At 37.9% G+C, this 20,813-nt stretch overlaps 1 protein-coding gene across 1 annotated transcript in view; it reads left to right on the top strand.

The window, feature by feature from the left end:
• Positions 1 to 20,813, top strand: part of SVEP1 (sushi, von Willebrand factor type A, EGF and pentraxin domain containing 1) — a 226,247-nt gene that overhangs the window by 18,015 nt on the left and 187,419 nt on the right. The window contains exons 2-3 of the mRNA XM_007968447.3: positions 13,882 to 14,137; positions 17,677 to 17,853. Of these exons, the coding sequence (XP_007966638.3) occupies positions 13,882 to 14,137; positions 17,677 to 17,853 (433 nt within the window). The remainder of the gene's footprint in view (positions 1 to 13,881; positions 14,138 to 17,676; positions 17,854 to 20,813) is intronic.

Raw genomic sequence — 20,813 nt, 5'->3', positions numbered from 1 at the left:
AGCCTGTATAAATTGCAAAATTTCTTTACACACTTGTGAATACATTTAATTCGAGGGTAACCATTAAAAGTCTTTACTAACTTTCTTCTTCTGTTTGCATGTTTCTCTAAAATAATTTTTGCTTATTTTCCTTATGGAAATAATATACAAATTAATAGCTTAGATAAAGCAGGAAAACATGATAATAATTACAGTTTTTGTCTCTCACTCTTTTTATATATGTATGGGCATACCTAATTATATGACATATGTAGTAAAGGCACATGCTATAATTTTTGTTTTTAAGATTGCATAATGAAAATTTTTCCATATAATAGATTCCTCTAAAATTACCTTTCAAGTATATTTTTTCATGTAGATATACCACAATTGGATTTTAGGAATCTCCTATTGCTGATCAGTTGTTACTGCAAAATTTTGCAGTTGAAATAGTTATTATTGTATATCAATCTTTCTCAGTACTTCTCAATATTGTCTTTCAATGTATTCTCTTTCATCTGAAATATGATTAAGTTTTTTTTACACATTTATATTTCTTGCCTTGTTACAATAGCTAAACTTCTCACATAAAAGTGATGAGGCACTGTTGGAGGCCGAGGCGGGTGGATCACCTTAGGTCAGGAGTTCGAGAACAACCTGGCTAACATGATGAAACCCCGTCTATACTGAAAATACAGAAAATTGGCTGGGTGTGGTGGCAGGCACCTGTAATCCCAACTACTTGGGAGGCTGAGGCGGGGAGAATCATTTGAACCTGGGAGGTGGAGGTTGCAGTGAGCTGAGATCATGCCATTGCACTCCAGCCTGGGCAACAAGAGCAAAACTCTGTCTCAAAAAAAAAAAAAAAAAAAAAAAAAAAAAAAAAAGGTAATGAGGCATTCTTGCCTTGTTCTTGAATTTAATGAGAATGCTTCAGGCATGATTTTGGCCATTGGTTTACAATAGCTCTGTTGGTCATATTAAGTAAGCACCTCTCTGTTCTTTCCCTAATTTGTTTGTAGAATCATACACTGATGCCCAAATACCATATGTAATACTTGGGCCATTTGAGATTATCTTACTTTCTCCTTTGACCTCTTGATATTAGCATGTGATATAATTTGTCTAATATCTTTGATGTTTGGGCTAAGTGCTACTTGATCATATTGTATAGGAATTTAACATCTCAACTGAAATGATAGAGTTACTCATAACAATACTGATAATAAAATTAAGTTTGAATTATTTATTTATTTATTTATTTTGAGATGGAGCCTCGCTCTGTCACCCAGGCTAGAGTGCAGTGGCGCGATATTGGCTTGCTGCAAGCTCCACCTCCCAGGTTCACGCCATTCTCCTGCTTCAACCTCCAAAGTAGCTGGGACTACAGGCACCCGCCACCATGCCCGGCTAATTTTTTGTATTTTTTAGTACAGACAGGGTTTCACCGTGTTAGCCAGGATGGTCTAGATCTCCTGACCTCGTGATCCACCTGCCTCGGCCTCCCAAAGTGCTGGGATTACGGGCATGAGCCACCGCACCCAGCCAATTTGATTTTTTTATCCTGTAATCAATTAGCAAATTGTTTAAGAATAATAGGTCATTTAACCTCCAATTTTCATTTGGATTCTGATGACTTTTTTTTTTTTTTTTTTTTTTTTTTTTTGCTATTCAGATTTTCTTTATTCCCTATGTGCCTTTATTCCAAATGGTAGAATTTGTCATTATTAGAAATTTGTTTGGTCTTCTGCATGTTTTTTTTTAAAACCATTTAATTAAGTCTGCTACTCATTAACTCCTGTGCATATCATTTCACAATTTGATATACTGTCCCTATGGGTCCATTTCAAAATGATTTGTATCCATGTTCAATAACTAAAACATGTATGTGGGTGGAAAACCTCATGACCATAAATTTGGGATTTAGTTCTTCTTTGACCCTCTGGTTCGTCTGTGATTTGGCTAGGCTGTAATAAATAGCCTAAATGTTATAGGGCCAACCAACTTTTTTCTTCCTTTCTGGACTCTCAGTCTGTGAAGCCCAAGTAAATACTTAAAATAAATGAAGCATTTGCGATTGGCTAAAAGTGGTTGACTTAAAATTACAGTATAAATAGGAAAGCTCAATTACTGCGGAATACTGCTTCCAGTTTATACTTTTGTCATTGTTTTATCTATTTATTTACTTATTTTGTTTGTTTTTGGTTAATGGTTGTATCATCAAATATTACAATTGGTAAATCCCTAGCACAGTGCCTGGTATATGATAGATGCTCACTATGGATCTGGTAAAATAAGTTTACATATGATACTTATATGAATTTTCATTTCATGATTGCAGGATGGAATTTACTAAAAACACTTTGGCCTAGATGTGTTAATTTATTCTGCATGGTGGACATACAGCTAGCACAAATTAAGGCAATTGCTTTCATTCTCTTACTTCATAGTTAATCTTTGTTATCAATAGAGTAAGAATATAAGATTCAATTCCTGCCATAGAGTATCTTGCCTTCTGGCTTGGGATGTAGTCAGACCTATAAGAATTTATTACGATGGGATTGATATAATGGAATGTGAGTGGGGGCACAGATTTTATGCATAACAGAAGAATTTGGGAAAGTTTAAAGGAGGAAACTTTGATCTAAAATTTGAAGAACGAGTAAGAATCAGAGGTGGACATATTGGGAGATGAAAGGGTTGTTAAGAATTTCCAAGCAAAGCAAACATCAAGAATGCATGGTATATTTCAGAACCTCCAGATAGATTGATGTAGCTAAAATAGAGTGCAAAAATGGGGTTGGGGAGAGGGTAGACCGGAGACAAGGGTGTGGTAAGGGTTGCGGTTGGAAGCATTATCTAGGACTAGATAGTAAAAGGACATGTAAAGAAGTTTAGACTTTATTTTGTAGACAGAGGAAAAACATTAGAAGTTTAAAGACACAATCAGATTAGTATTTCAGAAAGACAGCTTTGATGGCAGGTCAGAAAATGGATTTGAAAGAAGAACAGCTTCAGCTACAGATGTTTAAAGCAACTCTTGATTTTCAAGAAGCCAGATTTCAGATTCCTGAACCATGACTGGGGCAATTAGATTGTGAATTAGATAGATAATTTGGAAATGTACACATCTGGATGGTTACTAAATGTGATAGGTCAGAAAGATGGCACCATAGATTACTCCCAGATTTCAGACTTGAAAGATATTTGATATATCTTGAAAACAGGAGGAGGGAACCCGTATTTGTGTGTGGAGAGGGTATGTTGAGTTTGAGGAACCTCATGGTGCATTCAGACAGAGGTGTATACTGGGCCACTGGAACTTCACGTTGGAAGTTGAAGAGTTTGACATTGATTTAGGAGCCATTAGACTATAAGTGAGACTCAAAGTTCTGAGTTTACATGATACTGTCCAAAGGAAGCATAGAAGAGAAAATTTGGAAATGGCAAACAAAAACAACAAACTGTAACATAGAAGTAAATGAAAAACCCTAAAGACACTACTAGGAGACAGTCAACATTTTGATGTACAGTCATACATCAAATAACAATGGGGATACCCCTCTGAGAAAAGCATCATTAGGCAATTTTGTTATTGTGTGAACATCAGAGACTGTATTTATGCAAACCTGGGTGGGATAGCCTACTATACACCTAGGCTAGATGGTATAGCCTATTACTTCTAGGCTACAAACCCTGACAGTATGTTACAGTACTGAATACTGTGGACAATTGTAACAGTAGGTTAAATATTTGTGTATTTAAACATAGCTACAGAAAAGGCAGAGTAAAGATATGGCAATATAATCTTATGAGATCACGGTTGTATATGTGGTCTGTCATTGACCAAAACATCGTTACGTGTGTATACATAAGTATATACTGTATGAGTCAGTCACACTTATACATACACACACAGACACACTGTACATTTCCACATACATGCACACTAATGTAAGGTACATATAGGTAATGAAATCATGGTGTTTCGTTAGCTACTTCTTAAAATTAATAGTGTTCAATAATGACATTGTAATAATATTATGTGATTACCCTATAATTTACTTAACTAGTGTACGTGTCCTATTGTTGGAAATTTATATTGTTTCTAATTTTTTATCATTGCAAATTATTCTGGGATACACATACATCCTTTTGATCATTTTGTGTGTGTATCCATGGTTATTTCCTTAAGATACTCTTAACTGTAGAATTTAAGTTCAAATCATGTGAAAATTTTAAGGCTTTGATCACTTTGTCAAACCGTCTCCCAAATATCTCCAGGACATGTGGCATTCTCAACAAAAAATATCTGTTTTCCTACATATTTTGCAATTTTGAAATTTAAAGAAAACCTTGGCCATTTGAGAAGTTAAAAAAAACAGTATTACTATTTTTAAACATGTTATTTTGGTATTAGTGAAGTTAAACATTTTTCGTATTTTCTGGCAAATACAATTTCTTTTTTTGGTCTTTGTTTTGTTTGGTCAAAAACGCTCAACTGTGTTTCTGTTATTTTTTCTCTTTTCTCCTCCTTAGAGATCTATAAAAATTATTTATATTTTAAAGACATTAATACTATATTTGACAAGCATAATACATGTATTTTCCACCTTGTTGTTTTCTTTCTGATTTTTTGAGGAGCAGAAGCTTTAAAAAGTATAACACTTTCTATGGTTTTGTGTCTTCTTATGTTAGCTAGAAATTTCAAAAGGATTTTAAATACTTAATACTACTGATTTATTTCTTATCTACTTGGGAAATCTGCTGTTCTTTTATAGTTGAACATGGTTTCCATTATTGTTTTGAGATAGATAATCTATCATACTAATGAGGCGTATTTTTATTCCTAATTTTTATTGATAAGCAAAGCAAAAAATAATTTTATTAAATGTCTTTTCAGCATATTGGATTATTATTTCCTTTTAATTGGGATAATAATTGTGTTGCATTGGAGCAAAAGACTTTCTAATTTTAATATATATTTATACTTGAGGAATAAGCCTTATCACATGAACAAGAAAGTTTCTTTGAATGTTATTTGAATTCAGTTTGGTAGTATTTATATAAAATTTTGTGGCTATTTGAGACTAGTCAGCAGCTTTCTACACTAAAATTTGTACTAAACTTTATCAATTTGAATTTCTGACATTTTTATCTCACTATGAACAATGTGGATCTCTGTCTTTCATTATTTTGAGTTTTCATGCATTAGTTTCTTTTCAAATTCCTCTCTTACACATCTCTCTTTTCATTTTAGTGTATTCTCTTTCCATGACTTTCAGTTCTTCTTGTTTTTATAGAGGCTTTGACTTTCTAAATCCTAGTAATACAAGCACCAGTTTATTATGCTGCTTCTCCTTTTTTTTTTTTTTTTTTGAGACAGAGTCTCATTCTGTCACCCAGGCTGGAGTGCAGTGGCACCATCTTGACTTACTGCATCATTCACCTCCTGGGCCCAAGTAATTGTCCCACTCAGTTAGCCGAGTAGCTGGGACTATAGGTGTGCACCACCATGCCCAGCCTAATTTTTGCATTTTTTTTTTTTTTTTTTTTTTTTAAACACGGTTTCTCCATGTTGCCCAGCCTGGTGTTGAACTCCTGGGCTCAATCAATCTGCCTGCCTCAGACTCCCAAAGTGCTGGGATTACAGGTGTGAACCACAGCTGTAATTATGCTTATTTTCTTATTTTAGTATTAAATTACATACTCTTCCAAATCCTCCAGTTGATTTTGTATATCTTGGATTTACAGAATATTTTCATAGGCCTTCTCTGGATGTTTTGTTTTTTCATCCTGGGATGAGGATGTATCTATCTTGCTTTACACTGTCCTGTATTGTAGCCACTAGACACATGTGTCTATTTAAATTTAAGTTGATTAAAGTTATGCAAAGTTACTAATTCAATTTCTCAGTTACAGTAGCCTCGTTTCAAGTGCTTAATAGCCATATGTCACTACTGTATGAAACGGAACAAATGATACGTCAAGCATCACAGAAAGTTCTATTGGGGATTGGTGATCTAGGCCATCCATTTTCAGACACAGGCTGTGACTTATTTGTTAAAAATAAGAGGGTTAACCTCTTCGCTGATCATTTGGGTAGGTTATCAGCTTGTTTTAATAATATTAATAATAATAGATAGCAAAATGTACAGCCATAAATTCCAACACTCATTTTACTTTTACCCAGTTAGTTGTTTATTGTTTGTTGCAAACACTCTGACTGAATATACGTCTTCATTCACGGACGGTGAAAAAGCAGAATAAAAACCCACAACTGTATCTGGCTTCTTTGAAAATTTTCTGCTAAATAAAATAAAGGTAGAATGTAAGATATGTAAGATATAAAGTATAAGAATTCCCTACGAAAGAAGGAAAGAAGGAAAGGAAGAAAGAAAGGAAGAAAGGAAAGGAAGGAAAGAAAAGAATGGAAGGAGGAAGAGAGGGAAGGAAGGAAGGAACGAACGAACGAACGAATGAAGGGGTTACATGTGCTTAACATAAATTAATAAAACTTTGAAATGGAGATGAGAAAAGAGAAAATAAACAACAGACTAAAGTTCAAACTAAACTGGCCAAGAAACTGAAAAGAATAAAGCGAAAACTGTATAAAAGACAGAAATATTGTAATAAGGAAAATAAATGCAGTGTCGAGATTCAATCTCAATTAGAAATAGAGAAGAGAACAACACTGCAAAACGGTGGTATAGAAGAAAAGCTTGGAAGTAGGATGAGATAAAACATACTAGAATATATTAAATCCAGAAAACAATGAACAGAATAGCTTCTCTTCGCATAAATAATGTTAAATATAAAACCGTAAACATCCTTCGAACTGAAGAACACCTGAGATTCAAATTAGAAATATTAACTAAATAACAGACAAAGCATGGTGAAATTTTAGAATTTGAAGGGCGAAGTATTACAAGTAGCTTATGGTGCATTGTATGGACTAAATGTTTCTTAACACAGAAACACAATATATGGGGAAAACAGTTTGAAACACTGACATAATTTACTAATTTTCTGCCTCTTGGAGAATAGGTGTCATATAGTCATAGTAGGTATTAGTTCATTGTATCCAGTTATTTATTTATTTATTTATATTTTTTTCTATTGGCTCATCAAGATTGATCAAGTTCTTTAAAAGATGACTTTATGGCTGGGAGCGGTGGCTCACACTTGTAATCTCAGCACTTTGGGAGGCTGAGGTGGTTGGGTCACCTGAGGTCAGGAGTTCAAGACCAGCCTGATCAACATGGCAAAACCCCAACTCTACTAAATACAAAAAATGAGCTGGGCATGCTGGCACATGCCTGTAATCCCAGCTACTCAGGAGGCTGAGGCAGGAGAATTGTTTGAACCCGGGAGGCGGAGGTTGCAGTGAGCCAAGATCATACCACTGCACTCCAGCCTGGGCGACAGAATGAGACTTTGTCCCCCAAAACAAAACAAAACAAAACAAAACAAAACAATAACAAAAAAAGACTTTATTAGCTTCTCTAGTTAGTATTCTCAGTCAAGGCTGATCACAATGGATAACTGCAACTAAGGTTGTGTTGCAGTTGGTATGATATTGGCACATAGTTTATTTAATTAATGGAGCCCAAGAGCAAACACTGTCCCCATGCCAGATCTGCTGTGACCTCTCTTTTGCTTTCAAGACAATTTTTCAAAACAGTTCTCTTGCAGCCTGACATGGAGTGGGGGTGCAGTCTTGTGTAATGGTGATGGATCTCGAGTGTTAGAACAATGTTACACAACCCTGCATTTTTGTCATTCTAATGACTACTGCTGGACAAGGGAAGCTTACTTTCCTGCCAGATATTTAAACAAGCTAATCAGAGGCTTGATATAATACAGATGGTGATAACCTTTTGCCATACAAAGTCCATGTTGAGTTTTTCTTTGGCAGCAGAGGGTTTGTCTCATTCAGTATTCTGGACCCAAAAATTCTGTTTCTTAAATGCCTCACAAAGGCTAACAGATGATGTAAACTATTTCAGGAACATTGAAAAGAGAATCAAGTGCTGGGCTTCTAGTACGTTCCACAGACATTACCACAAATCTATTTACTTCTTAAATCTGGGGTATAAAAATGTTTTGATGGAAATAATGTTTTTATTCAAGTACAATGAAGCACAAAGATTGGGGCGAGGGGTAAATTATTTTCAGTAAATCCCCACCCCTCCTCTATCCTTAAAGTACATTCCAAACCCAGATCTTGTGTAATTCTTTGCTTGGACTACTAGTCCTGCTATTCTTTCTATTTTAAGCTTAATATATTGTCTTGTCAACAGATGTAATGGTTCCTGTAAATATTCACCAGTTCTCTGTAAAAAGAGAAGAAAAATAGAATCATGGCTTGAAGTGTTTTGTGTGTAATGAGTAGTACAGCAAGAAATCACTGCTAAATCCTAATGTGGATGTTAAAGAATGTTATTGACAGGAGCTAGATTGATATTACGAAATAGCATTCGTTTGTTTCAGAAGGACAATCAAGGCGCACATAAGTTTACCTTTGTTGCACAAAACTATACAGAACATACACACGTGCATGTGCCCAGACACACTAACTACTCACTCAAGACCGACTCACTCAAGTAACTCTGCTCCAGAGTATCTTGTAGTTTATCCACTGCACTCATTCATCCATTCATTCATTGAAGAAATAGTTATGAACAAATACTTTGTGCCAGACACTACTGAGAATACCACACTGAAAAGACAACCTCCTTCTTTTTTTTTTTTTTTCACTTCTCCTCCTTTCTAGGAAAATTCTCACGTTTTTAATGTCTTGCTTACAGTTAACTGCTGTGGCCTTGTAGAAGAAACAGTAATCAAAATGCGCACAAGCTTAGGGCGGGTGTCTGTGGAGGTGAGACGGTGACTTCAGAGGGGAACAATCAGACAGAAAGCGAGTTATTACTTGGCAAAGAGCAAGGATAGTGTAAACGCAACTTGCCACATCTTGGCATACTAGAACTAGGAGTTACCCTTCAAATATGGAAAAGTATAATTTTAAAGACAAATTAAAATGTCTCATTTCATCTCATACATAACAGATAATTGGACTTTTTCTCAAAGGTGGTTCTGAACAACAACAAAAAGTGTGTGTTTGTGTGTACATATTTCACTTTGTTCTAATTATGTCAATAACACTTTTCCCCTGGAATGTGTACTAACTGAAAATGTAAATACACACACACACATACCTGTACATACACATAAATGTCTATATTATACTTGATACATTTAAATCCACTTCAATTTTTTTTTTTATTGATACTCAAATGGACCTTTATTTGGCCAGAAGGAGCCTCTTTAGGCTGGCTCCTGTTTCTTCTGGGCATGTTTTTAGGGATCTTGAACAGCATCTTTGTTTTCCTACTTGAGAGGATGTTGCAAGCCCATTTTGAACATTCCCTGCCATAGACCTGAAACCAACCATTTCTTCACCAATTCCTGGTTCCTTTTAGTGGGTAATAATATTTGGAGACCACAGTGGGGGCTTTAGAGATGCCCATTTCTACTGGGGCTGGCCCTTGGTTCTGTCTGTTTTTGTGTATCTGCTAGTGTATCTTTGAGATAGATTCCTAAATGTGGGATTACTGGATCAAATGATTAGATAGAAACATTTTAATGAAGAATGTCATAAGCAGACTCTCAAGCTCTATTGGAAAAGAAAAATTCAAGGTTAAACACAAACATTTTAATAGAGAGAAAAAACGTGGTAGACTTTCCTTACCAGATACAAAATAAATAAATAAATAAATAGTATAAAGCTATAGCAGCCGAGACAGGATGGTGTAGGCCAAGAATAAACAAGTAAAGCGATAAACCTGGATGGAGAGACTAGACCCAGGGAAAGAACAGTTTAATCAGTAAATGATTTGCAGGAAAATTGCTTATTCTGTTTAATAAAAATAAAAGTAGTCTCTATGTCACAGCAAAGACAAAAGATATCTATTTGGACTTAAATATTTTAAAAATATAAGCATTAACGAAAAGTATGTGAGAATATTTAATAGGCTTGCGGTAGGGAAACTTTTTAAAGCAAGACACGGGAAGACACAGGAGATAAGTATGATTCCAAGGTTTTTGTTTGAGCATCTGGAAGAATTGCTGCATGATGGGCCACTCCTTATTGACAAATAAGGATTGAGCGTGTATCATTTGCCAAGCACTGTTCTAGTCTCTGGGTTTTGATGACTTTAAAAAATATACAAAAATACCTGCCTTCAAGGAAGTTACATTTAGGAAGAAGACTAGGCTTCTGTTTGAAGCCACCCTTGGCCTTGAAATACTGGGCCTGTCTCCCCTGGATATCTTTGAACTGTGTTGTAGAGGGGTCAAAGTGACCTCCTTCTCTTCCAGCCTTGGCCTTCATTTCTAGCCCTTGCCTCTCCTTCTAAATAGGTGGTGATGGCAGGATTCCAAAAAGTTTTCTCTACTTTCCAAGATATCACAAGGTTTCATCAGGAAGAGAAACGGTGTATGTAAAAGATAAATAAATTCACTATCTGCTGATTAAAATATTTTAACCTCTATTTCCCCAATACTAAATTTAATTTACATTTTGTGACCCCAATTCTCCTGATGACAGAAACTTCATGTAGGCACATCTAAGCAAACTCAAAATCAGAAGTCTCTCAAGCACTGCATTTTTGAAAACAGAGTCACGTTGAGAAATATTACCTCTTCCCTTCCTCCCTGTAGTTGACTTGAAGTTCTGGGGCTTGGGCAAAGTTACAGCAAAGGAAGAGAGATTCACCTCTCAGCTCTGACACGTCCTGTGCTCCCATCCTCTGAGATGCTCAGTTGTTTCATCAATAGTCATGATGATCTTTGTTGGTCATCCTCATGTCTGTTGGTTAGTTTTGTCACCTTTGATGCAGCTATCTCCTGGGGCTTCCAGGATCTCTTCCCATGGATATTGCCCGAGAGAGACACATCTCTTGTTGGCTCACGAGGTCTATGGTGTCATCTACTGCCGTACCTTTATTATTGCAAGACTCCTTCAAGAGTCTTAAAATTGCATTGACTCTCTCTCTGCTACACCTCTCTGGAATACATAAGCTTCATCAGGTGCCCTCTCCTTCACCACCCAATAGAGTAGTTTTACTCTATTGCAGGGGGCCCCAACACCCAGGCTGTGAACTGATGCTGATCCATGACCTGTTAGGAACTGGGCCACACAACAGGAGTGAGCAGTGGGCAAGCGAGCATTACCACCTGAGCTCTGCCTCCTGTCAGATCAGCGGCAGCATTAGATTCTCATAGGAGCATGAACACTATTGTGAACTGTATGCGAGGGATCTAAGTTGTGCACTCCTTATGAGAATCTAATGCCTAATGATCTGTCACTGTCTCCCATCACCCCCAGATGGGACCATCTAGTTGTGGGAAAACAAGTTCAGTGCTCCAACTGATTCTACGTTATAGTGACTTGTATAATTATTTTATTTTATATTATAATGTAAAAATAATAGAAATAAAATGCATAATAAATATAATGCGCTTGAATCATCCTGAAACTGTCCTCCAGCCCCATCCCAGTTCGTGGAAAAATTGTCTTCCAGGAAATTGGTCGCAGATGCCAAAAAGGTTGGGGACTGGCTGGACGTGGTGGCTCCTGCGGCAGGGCATGGTGGCTCACGCCTGTAATGCCAGCACTTTGGGAGACTGAGGCAGGTGGATCACGAGGTCAGGAGATCAAGACCATCCTGGCCAAAATAGTGAAACTTTGTTTCTACTGAAAATAAAAAAATTAGCCGGGTGTGGTGGTATGAGCCTGTAGTCCCAGCTACTCAGGAGGCTAAGGCAGGAGAATAGCTTGAACTTGGGAGGCAGAGGTTTCAGTGAGCCAAGGTCACATCACTGCACTCCAGCCTGGGCGACAGATTGAGACTCTGACTCAAAAAAAAAAAAAAAAAAAAAAAAAAAAAAAAAAAAAAAAAAAGATTGGGTACCACCGCTCTATTGTCCCATCATTGGGACCAAGGGCACTTCTTTGGGATATACCACCATCCCAGATATCCAGATGGAAAGAGGACCTGGGGACCTCTGTGCCTAAAGGGAGGCTTGTCAATCATCTCTTCTTCTGTGACAGAGTTAGAGATATGGAGAGAGTGTGGAGAGTTCAGGGTCTCACAGCAACATCTCACATTTCTCACTCTCCCCTAACTCTTTCCCTCTTCCTCTCCTCAGAGGTTTTTTCTTCTCCAGAGTGTGGAAAAATTTCACACTTACCAAGCATTCATTCCAAATCTTCCTGTCATTCATCAAGAGGGCAGCTTTTTAAACTTTAAGAGCCAAGAATTTCAAGAGCGTTGATTGGGCCCCTTGGTGTGAGTATTTGGGGAATGTCTCCGGTAACGTCCCGAATGCTACTCTGTCGCAGAAGCCACCCTTTGTGCCTGTCTTTGGTGTGGTCCCATCTGTGCGATTTTCCTTGATCTCATTTGGTTTTTGAGAAGGAGTGTGGTGAAGTGTTTGAATACCCCTTCTCTAACTGCTGGCTTTCCAGATATTTCTAGAGGCATTGTTGGTTTCGCTTAATTTTCCTTAAATTCAGGTTTAACAGCTTTAGCTTTGATTCACAAACACTAACTAAATTTAAGTAATAATTATTGAATTGCAATGAATACCCACTGATTATATACTAATGAAGATTGCTTTCTACAGACATGAATCTCATAGTCTGAGAATCTGGATCTTATAGTGAGTCTGCACCCTAAAGTGAATTGTATCAAACATTTAAAAAATCACAGTATCTCCTTTTCACTTTAACACAACGTAGGATGCAGCTGTCACTCTTCCTGCCTGCAAACATGCAGTGTTTATTGAATTCTTGCCTAATAAACATTGTTATTTTTTAAAAATTAATTTATTTTTAACGGGAATTTTTTCTAAGAACTTACCAGAAAATATACCCTGGTGCTTCTTTATCTTTTCTACCCATCTGTAGTGAAAAGCAACAACAGCAAATTGAATTAAATGCCAGATTCACCACTGGAGTTCTTGTGCCTTTATGGTCTGGTGTTACAAAGCATCAATGGCAATATATAAATGTCTTTTTAAAAGTTTTCGTTTTCTAAAAATTCTATCTGTAGAGAAGGAAGAGCATATATCATTGTAAAACAGAATTCACTTGTCCTAAAATAATAAAGTCCCAGTGTCAGATTTAGTGAATCAGTATTTCTGGATACCACCAAAACTAGCTGTTTTTATGCTAGTACTGGGTGGTCCAAAAAGACGAAGTATTGAATCAATTCTACGTTTTTTGGAGGAGCAGTGGAAAAACAAATGTAGGAAACAGGTCAGCCATTATTGACTCTGGAAAAGACGTGTTCTGTTAAATTTCCTTCCCATTAGGATTTTAGCGTATGATTGTGCAGTGGTTTGGATACAGATAGATAGATAAAGATAGATAGATTAGATAGATAGACAGACAGACAGACAGATAGATAGATAGATAGATAGATAGATAGATAGACAGACAGACAGATAGATAATTTGTGGAATTTGGACTCAGATTTGGTTCATATTTTGAAAGCCTGAGAATCAGTAAAAATCATGTAATACTAAGTGATAATATTGATTAAAAATTCATTCCATAAGTGTTTGTTGTACTTCATTAGCAAGCTCCATCAGCAGTGATGATGATGATGATGATGATAGTTTTTAAATGCTTTTGAGGTTTCTTGTGGCTCTGTGAGAAGACCATTGTAGGCTCTCATCAGGGCCTATTTCTGTTTTACTCTCTGACTAGGGCTTCCATCCCTCATGCCTGTGAAATACTGACGATCTTTGCAAGTACTGCCTTACATAAGAAGAGAAGCACACAGTAGGGCAAGACAGTACAAATGCATACTAACTTTCCCCATTTCATTACAGCAAATTCTTCTTCATGCTAGAGAAAACTCAACAAAAGTTGTGTTTCTCATTACTGATGGATATTCCAATGGGGGAGACCCTAGACCAATTGCGGCATCGCTGCGAGATTCAGGAGTGGAGATCTTCACTTTTGGCATATGGCAAGGGAACATTCGAGAGCTGAATGACATGGCTTCTGCCCCAAAGGAGGAGCACTGTTACCTGCTACACAGTTTTGAAGAATTTGAGGCTTTAGCTCGCCGAGCATTGCATGAAGGTAATGGAAACCTAATGGCATCACAAAGGTACTTTTAAATGAGGTTTCCTTCCCTCACTGCTTGAAACCCACAGGAGGGTAATATCAAACCCTCACAAGGTCTTTGCTGAATATGATGCCCATGTGTCCTTTGGGCATTGTGAAATGTGCTAAACTTCACAGAGATGACATTCTGACCTTGGAACAAGAGAGGTCCTTTTGTTTTTTTCTTAGCAGCTGTTATGTGTTTTCACTAAAATATCCATATGCTCCCACCTTAGAATCAATGGAATAATTTAGGTGTGTTTTGAGGCCACACACAGAGTGGGAAGCCTTGACTTAGATCTCTTTACAGTTATCTGGACAGAGGAAGTAAACATTCAGAGACATGCTCAGTGAAACTCACCAGAATGTTTCCAGAAATACACATGAAGATATAGGAACAATAAATACTTAACACATACTTCTTGCCCTGACAATTTGAAGATAAATATGCCTATGTAAAAACTTGAGCATTAACCCTAAAAGGGAAGAAAATCAGCAAATGCATCATTATTAGAGCTTTTTGTGCATAACTCATAATTTAATTATAAATTTTAATTTATCAGTTATATCATAATTATACATTATATTAAGTTAGCTATGCAATTTAAGCTAAACTTCCTATTAGAATATAGGTTTATGTCTTAGTGAGCTAGGATAAGAAAACACAGACTAGGAAGAGATCACAGAAAATCTAGCCTCAGATTAAAGTGATGTGGCAAATTAGGCTTGATCCTCGCAGGTATCCATGTTAAAGAATCGGTTTGAGGGGAAAACCATGGCAACATGAGTTCTAGGAAATTAGTGATGTTCATAATAGGTAGGTTAGCTCTACTGGAGTTTATTAAAAAAAAAAAAAATGTAATAAAGATGGTGTCTTGCTATGTTGCTCAGGCTGGTCTCAAACTCCTGGGCTCAAGCAGTTCTCCCACCTGGGCCTCCCAAAGTGCTAGAATTATAGACATGAGCCACCATGCTTAAAGCAAAAAAGATTGATCTCTCTGAGGGATGATGCTGGCCAAAGTTTTTGGAGGCTAGGATTTTAGTGAAGTGAGCAAGGACTTAGGACAGGGCTTAGAAGCAGCAAGAAACTGAGTATGGGAAATAAAGTATGGATTTGGGTTTAACCAGGTTTGGATTTAAGTTCTGGGCCTGCAACTTAATGAAATCTAATTTTTAACAACTAAGCCTTAAAAATCCAGAATGTCTGGATTTAAATCCCAATTTTGTTACCTACTAGCTGAGATTTTTGGTTTTTGGTTTGTTTTGTTTTTACATATCATTTATCTTTTATATTCCTTAGGTTTCTTGTAAATAGAATAGGAAATGAGAATAGTACCTACTTCATAGAATTATTACAAGGATTAAATGGGTTAATACATATAAAGTGATGAGAAAGTTCCTGATGGCTTATTATACTCAGCACTCAACTGTCTACTATTACTGATATTTATTATTTATTAACATAAATTATTATTTGTTATTAATTACCCTAGGCAATTTATTTAACCACTATGAGCTTCAATTTTCTCTCCATTAAGAATGGAAAATATTATTATATGTATCACAGAGGTTTTCAGGAGGATTAAATAAAATATTTACAACATCACCAATATAGTATCTAGCACACCGAAGAAGTTCAGTAACTGACTACCTTTGTTTCCCCTTTTCTCCAAGGAAAGTGATATGTTAAGTGGGAAAACGGGGGGGTTGCAGTTGGAGCTAGTGGGTGTTGCCAGATGGGATTATGAAATTATGAGTGCTGTCAACAAATTTCAACTCCTGTCGTCCCTCTGTCTTCTAGGACTGGGGACTTCTGTCCTGATGGAAGTTGACCCAGAAAACTAGAGTCAACAACGAAAGGGTTTTGGTTGCCATAATGCAATAGGGTTTTAGAAGACACCACATTTATTACACTAAACTAATATCTAAAATGTGTAATACTTTAGTTGAGTTTCTAGGTTTAGTAAGTAAAACCCTGTTTTTACTGGAAAGACATGATCAGATGAAAGGAAATGAGCCTCGTTTCCCCTGCCTCTGTGTTCACTGCAGCTACTTTCAATTTAGATGGATCCACTTTGGGTTTCACTACTGTTCATGTTTCTGGCCATTCTCAATAGACATAGGTTATAGAATAATAACTTTCCCTGTTTGTACCTCCTCCACTTATCTCCCTTTCAGACCTGAATACTAGTATACTAGTCTTGACAGCTATGTTTTTCTCTGCTTCTCACCCTTTTTGAGACAGGGTCTCATTCTGTCACACAGGCTATAGTGCAGTGGTATGATCACAGCTCACTGCAGCCTCCACCTCCCAGGCTCAAGGGATCCTCCCACCTCAGTCTTCCAAGTATCTGGGACAACAGGCGTGTACCACCATGCCCAGCTAATTTTTTTTAAATTGTTATTGTTTTTGTAGAGACAGGGTCTCACTATATTACCTAGGTTGGACAACTAGGTTTTCCTTGCTCCGTGACTTGCTTTACTGCCAAAGAAACCTGTAGTCCAGTGTCTCAGAGCTAAGTCCTGGGGACATGTGTTACAGATCTTTTACCTACACCACAGTCTATTGGAAGGAGCTCACCAGGGTACCTGGTTGCGCTGGGTTCTTTCCGTTGGGGCTGTAGTCTTCCCTTTGCTTTGCCCCTATCTAGGTGAGACAGATGTTCTATATTTGAGTTTACCACCAGTCTCCTTCCCAGGTGTCCAATTGCAGCCCATGTGTCTTGCTGGAACTTACCCACTTAAATTCCTACTATGAGCCCATCATATCTGGGCTTAGAGCCCCATGGACCTAGTATTGGAATTTAGTCTACAACTTTCAAACTTCTTGAAAAGAATAAAGGACATACTGTTTGTCTGATTTTAGGCCATCCATTCTGGGTCAATCATATTCAACCTTACCCCACCCTGTCGAGTCACTTTCTAAACAGGTCTGCCTGAGTTATTGCATTTCCAGGATGCCTCACTTCAGAGCACGGCTCAAGTAATAAGAATGGTCTTTATTTACCTACTCAAATACCATAGAAGTGATGGTGTTTATTCCGAAGTTGGTGGCTCACAATTAACATCTTTGTGCAGTGATCAGGATGGTGGCTTTGTTTCTCATTGGAACAAGGATTTGGGGAATCTGGTTGCTGGGGTCTGACCTCACCCAGAGGCAGTGGAATGCCGCTGCTTTGGAAGCCGGGGGAATGACCTGCAGAACCGACTGCACTGCTTCCTGCAGCATCTGGAGATTCCTCACTAAAGTACTTAATTTCTGCCTGACCCTGCATGGCCTTGAGAACTTATGATGAGGTCCCAGACTGGAATAACTTAACTGGCTGCAATGAATTCCCAGAGTGCACTAGTAGAAATAACACACATTCGTATTTGGGTGGGAGCAGGAAGCAGTTGGGAATTAGACGGATATGGAAAGATATTTTCTCCAGCTTGCACTTAAATTTTAATGACTAGAGAATGTAACATTCAACTGTGACACATTTTTTTATCGCCCTCTGTCATGTTATTTGTAGATCTACCTTCTGGGAGTTTTATTCAAGATGACATGGTCCACTGCTCATATCTTTGTGACGAAGGCAAGGACTGCTGTGACCGAATGGCAAGCTGCAAGTGTGGGACACACACAGGCCATTTTGAGTGCATCTGTGAAAAGGGGTATTATGGGAAAGGTCTGCAGTATGAATGCACAGGTGAGTCTCCACTCTATGTATAACAGTGTCTGTTGCTGTGTGACAAACGATTCTAAAATGCAATGGCTGTAAGGAATACATGCTTGTTATTGCTCATAAGTGTGTGGGGTCAGTGGGGCAGCTCTTGGGGCTTCAGCTGTGCTGACTCATTTATTTGCCGTCAGCGGTGAGGTGAGTAGGCTGCTGGCTGATCTCAGCTGGATTCTCTTATGTGTTTGGGTGTCTGACAATAGTCTGATCTAAAATGGCTTTGTCTAGGACAACAAGGCTGTCCTTTATGCTCCATCAGACTAGCCCAGGCTTGTTCAGGTGGGGACGGCAGGGTTCCAAGAAGAAGAATGGAGGCTTGTAAGGCCCCTTGAAGCCTAGGTTCAGAACTGGGGGGAGAAAGATTTGGAGTCTTTGTAATTAGTCTAATAAAACAGCCAAATCTGTCCTCTAGGCACATAAACCAAAATATGCCTCAGTGTCACTATGAGATCAAAACCAGTGGAATTCTTGGCGCCATGCCACATGTAACTGGCAAGATTGTCACAAAAAAAAAAAAAAACAACGCATCGTTCACTTGATGGCTTTTTAAACTCTTCAGGAGCCTCCACCAAAGTGCATCAGAAAGTTCTAAAACTGCCATCACTTCAAAATGGATTTGGAATGGCTATTATCAAAAACACAGAAAATTACAAATGATGGCAAGGATGGAGAGAAAGAGGAACTCTTAAACACTGTTGGTGGGAATGTGAATTAGCATAGCCATTATGGAAAACAATATGGAGGTTCCTCAAAAAATTAAAAAGAGAGCTACCATATGATCCAGCAATCCCACTACTGGGCAGATATTCAAAGGAAAGGAAATCAGTATGTCAAAGAGACATCTGCACATCCATGTTTCTTGTACCACTATTCACAATAGCCAAGATACGGAATCAACCTCAGGGTCTATTCAATGGAAGAACAGATAAAGACAATGTGGTCTGTATACACAATGGAAGACTACTCAGCCATAAAAAAAGAATGAAATCCTGTCATTCTTGGCAACGTGGATGAGTCTGGAGTGGTTAAGTGAAATAAGTCAGGCACAGAAAGACAAATACCATATGTTCTCACTCATATGTGGAAATTTTTAAGAGTTGATCTCACAGAAGTAGAAAAGAAAAGAGTGCTTACTAGAGGCTGGGAACGGTAGGAGGTATGGGGGATGGAGAGACGTTGAGTAAAAGATACAAAATTACTACTAGATAGGAGAAATAAGTTATAATGTTCTGTAACACTGTAGGGTGACTGTAGTTAATAATAATTTATTATACATCTTCAAATAGCTAGAAGAGAGGATTTCGAATGTTCCCAACACAAAGAAATGATAATTGAAGTGACAGATATGGTAATTGTCATAATATGACCATTACACATTATATACATACTTTTAAAATATCATACTGTACCCTATGCATATGGATAGTTATTATACATCAATTAAAAAATAATAATGAATGGGATTTACTTCATTGACATTTGTAATTTTTCCCTCTCTAGGTTTTCTCATAAGAAGATCTTTATATTTTTATATCTTATTAGAGAGGCAAGAAGGGAAACTTAGGAATCTTGTGCTCTACATTATATTTTAAGAAAATCTAATATTTTGAAGTAGTACATAGTTTTTCTGTATTGAATAGCATTTGTTGGATCTTTTTTTTACCTAAAGAGCAACTTTTGTTTATAGTTTGCAGTTCTTTCATTATTTGCTGTTAGGAAAACTGTATTCCCATGGAAATTAACACCCACAAGGAAAATTTAGGAAAGCTAGGTTTCCTGTATTTTGTACCATGTGGTCATTCATTGCTTGTTTCATGTGAACATTATTTTATTCTGGCATTTTGTAGATGGGTCTGCTCTCTACACAGAAATGAGTTTCCCTGTCTGAAAGGTTCTCTCTTCTTTTCTCCTTTCTTTTTTCCTTCTTCTTTCCTTCTTCCCTTGGGACATTTCCTCTTGTGTCTTTCTTTTACTCTTTTTTATTCTTGTTGCCTCTCATCTCCTTTCCCTTAATTTTTCCTGCTTCCTCTGGCCTTGATCCCAGCTGGCAGAAACCTCCTTCCTGGGTCCAACCATCCATGCTCACCCAGCAGAATCACTCCTTTCTTGGCCCTGCTCCCACCCCACCCAGCAGGATTTCTCACTTAAGCAGAAAAAGGGTGGGGGGTTGGGAGGGGATCAGCTCAACTGCCTCTGAGTTGGCAAAGTGCCTCCCCTTGTTTTTCCTTCCCTTTGAATCTTCCCACACTCTCATCAACAGCCCAGCTTGGCACTCTCTCCAACCCCCCTTCCTTACTCCCCCATCCTAGCCCACCAAACCCAGGCAGAAGAGCTCATTTTCCTTGCTGGATGCTGTAGTCAGCATGTCTGCTTTCCGTGTGGTCCTAGACTGAACTACTCCTTGCCAGCCAGCCACTGGCCTGTGGCTGACTACAGCCTCAGCCACTCTGTGCTGTGTCTCTTGCTGTTCCACAGCACTAGAACTTTGCATCCCAGGGGACAAGCAGCAGGAAGAAAGAAGGGGCAGTTCACAAAACCACTGCCCCCAGTTACCCAAGTAGCCTTGTCTACTACCAGTAACACATTACAGGATGAAAGGCACAGCAGTCCGTGAAATGTATGTAGTTGGGTGGGCCTGTCATTACTGCATCAGTAGAGGGGATTGGAGCACTTCTGCTGTTGGTTCTAGCCAAGAACACCAGGCACATAAGGATTAGTTTATCCATCCCTGCCCTTAAATTAGTAAGCCTTAGCTACTGATACTCAGTGATGCTTTCTTACATACAAGATTTAAATTATATAGAGTTGCATCAACACAAATTTTCATACGGTCATCTTCAATATTTCTAAGAGATTAGGAAAAGTGGAACTGGAACTCCAAGAGGTGCCTGTGTCTTTGTGTAGCTGTAGGAGGCAGTACTGATCACTGG

Source organism: Chlorocebus sabaeus, chromosome 12, assembly GCF_047675955.1.
Source record: "Chlorocebus sabaeus isolate Y175 chromosome 12, mChlSab1.0.hap1, whole genome shotgun sequence".
Classification (NCBI taxonomy): domain Eukaryota; kingdom Metazoa; phylum Chordata; class Mammalia; order Primates; family Cercopithecidae; genus Chlorocebus; species Chlorocebus sabaeus.
The sequence above is the reverse complement of the archived record's forward strand: the minus strand, read 5'-3'. Positions and strand labels throughout refer to the sequence as shown.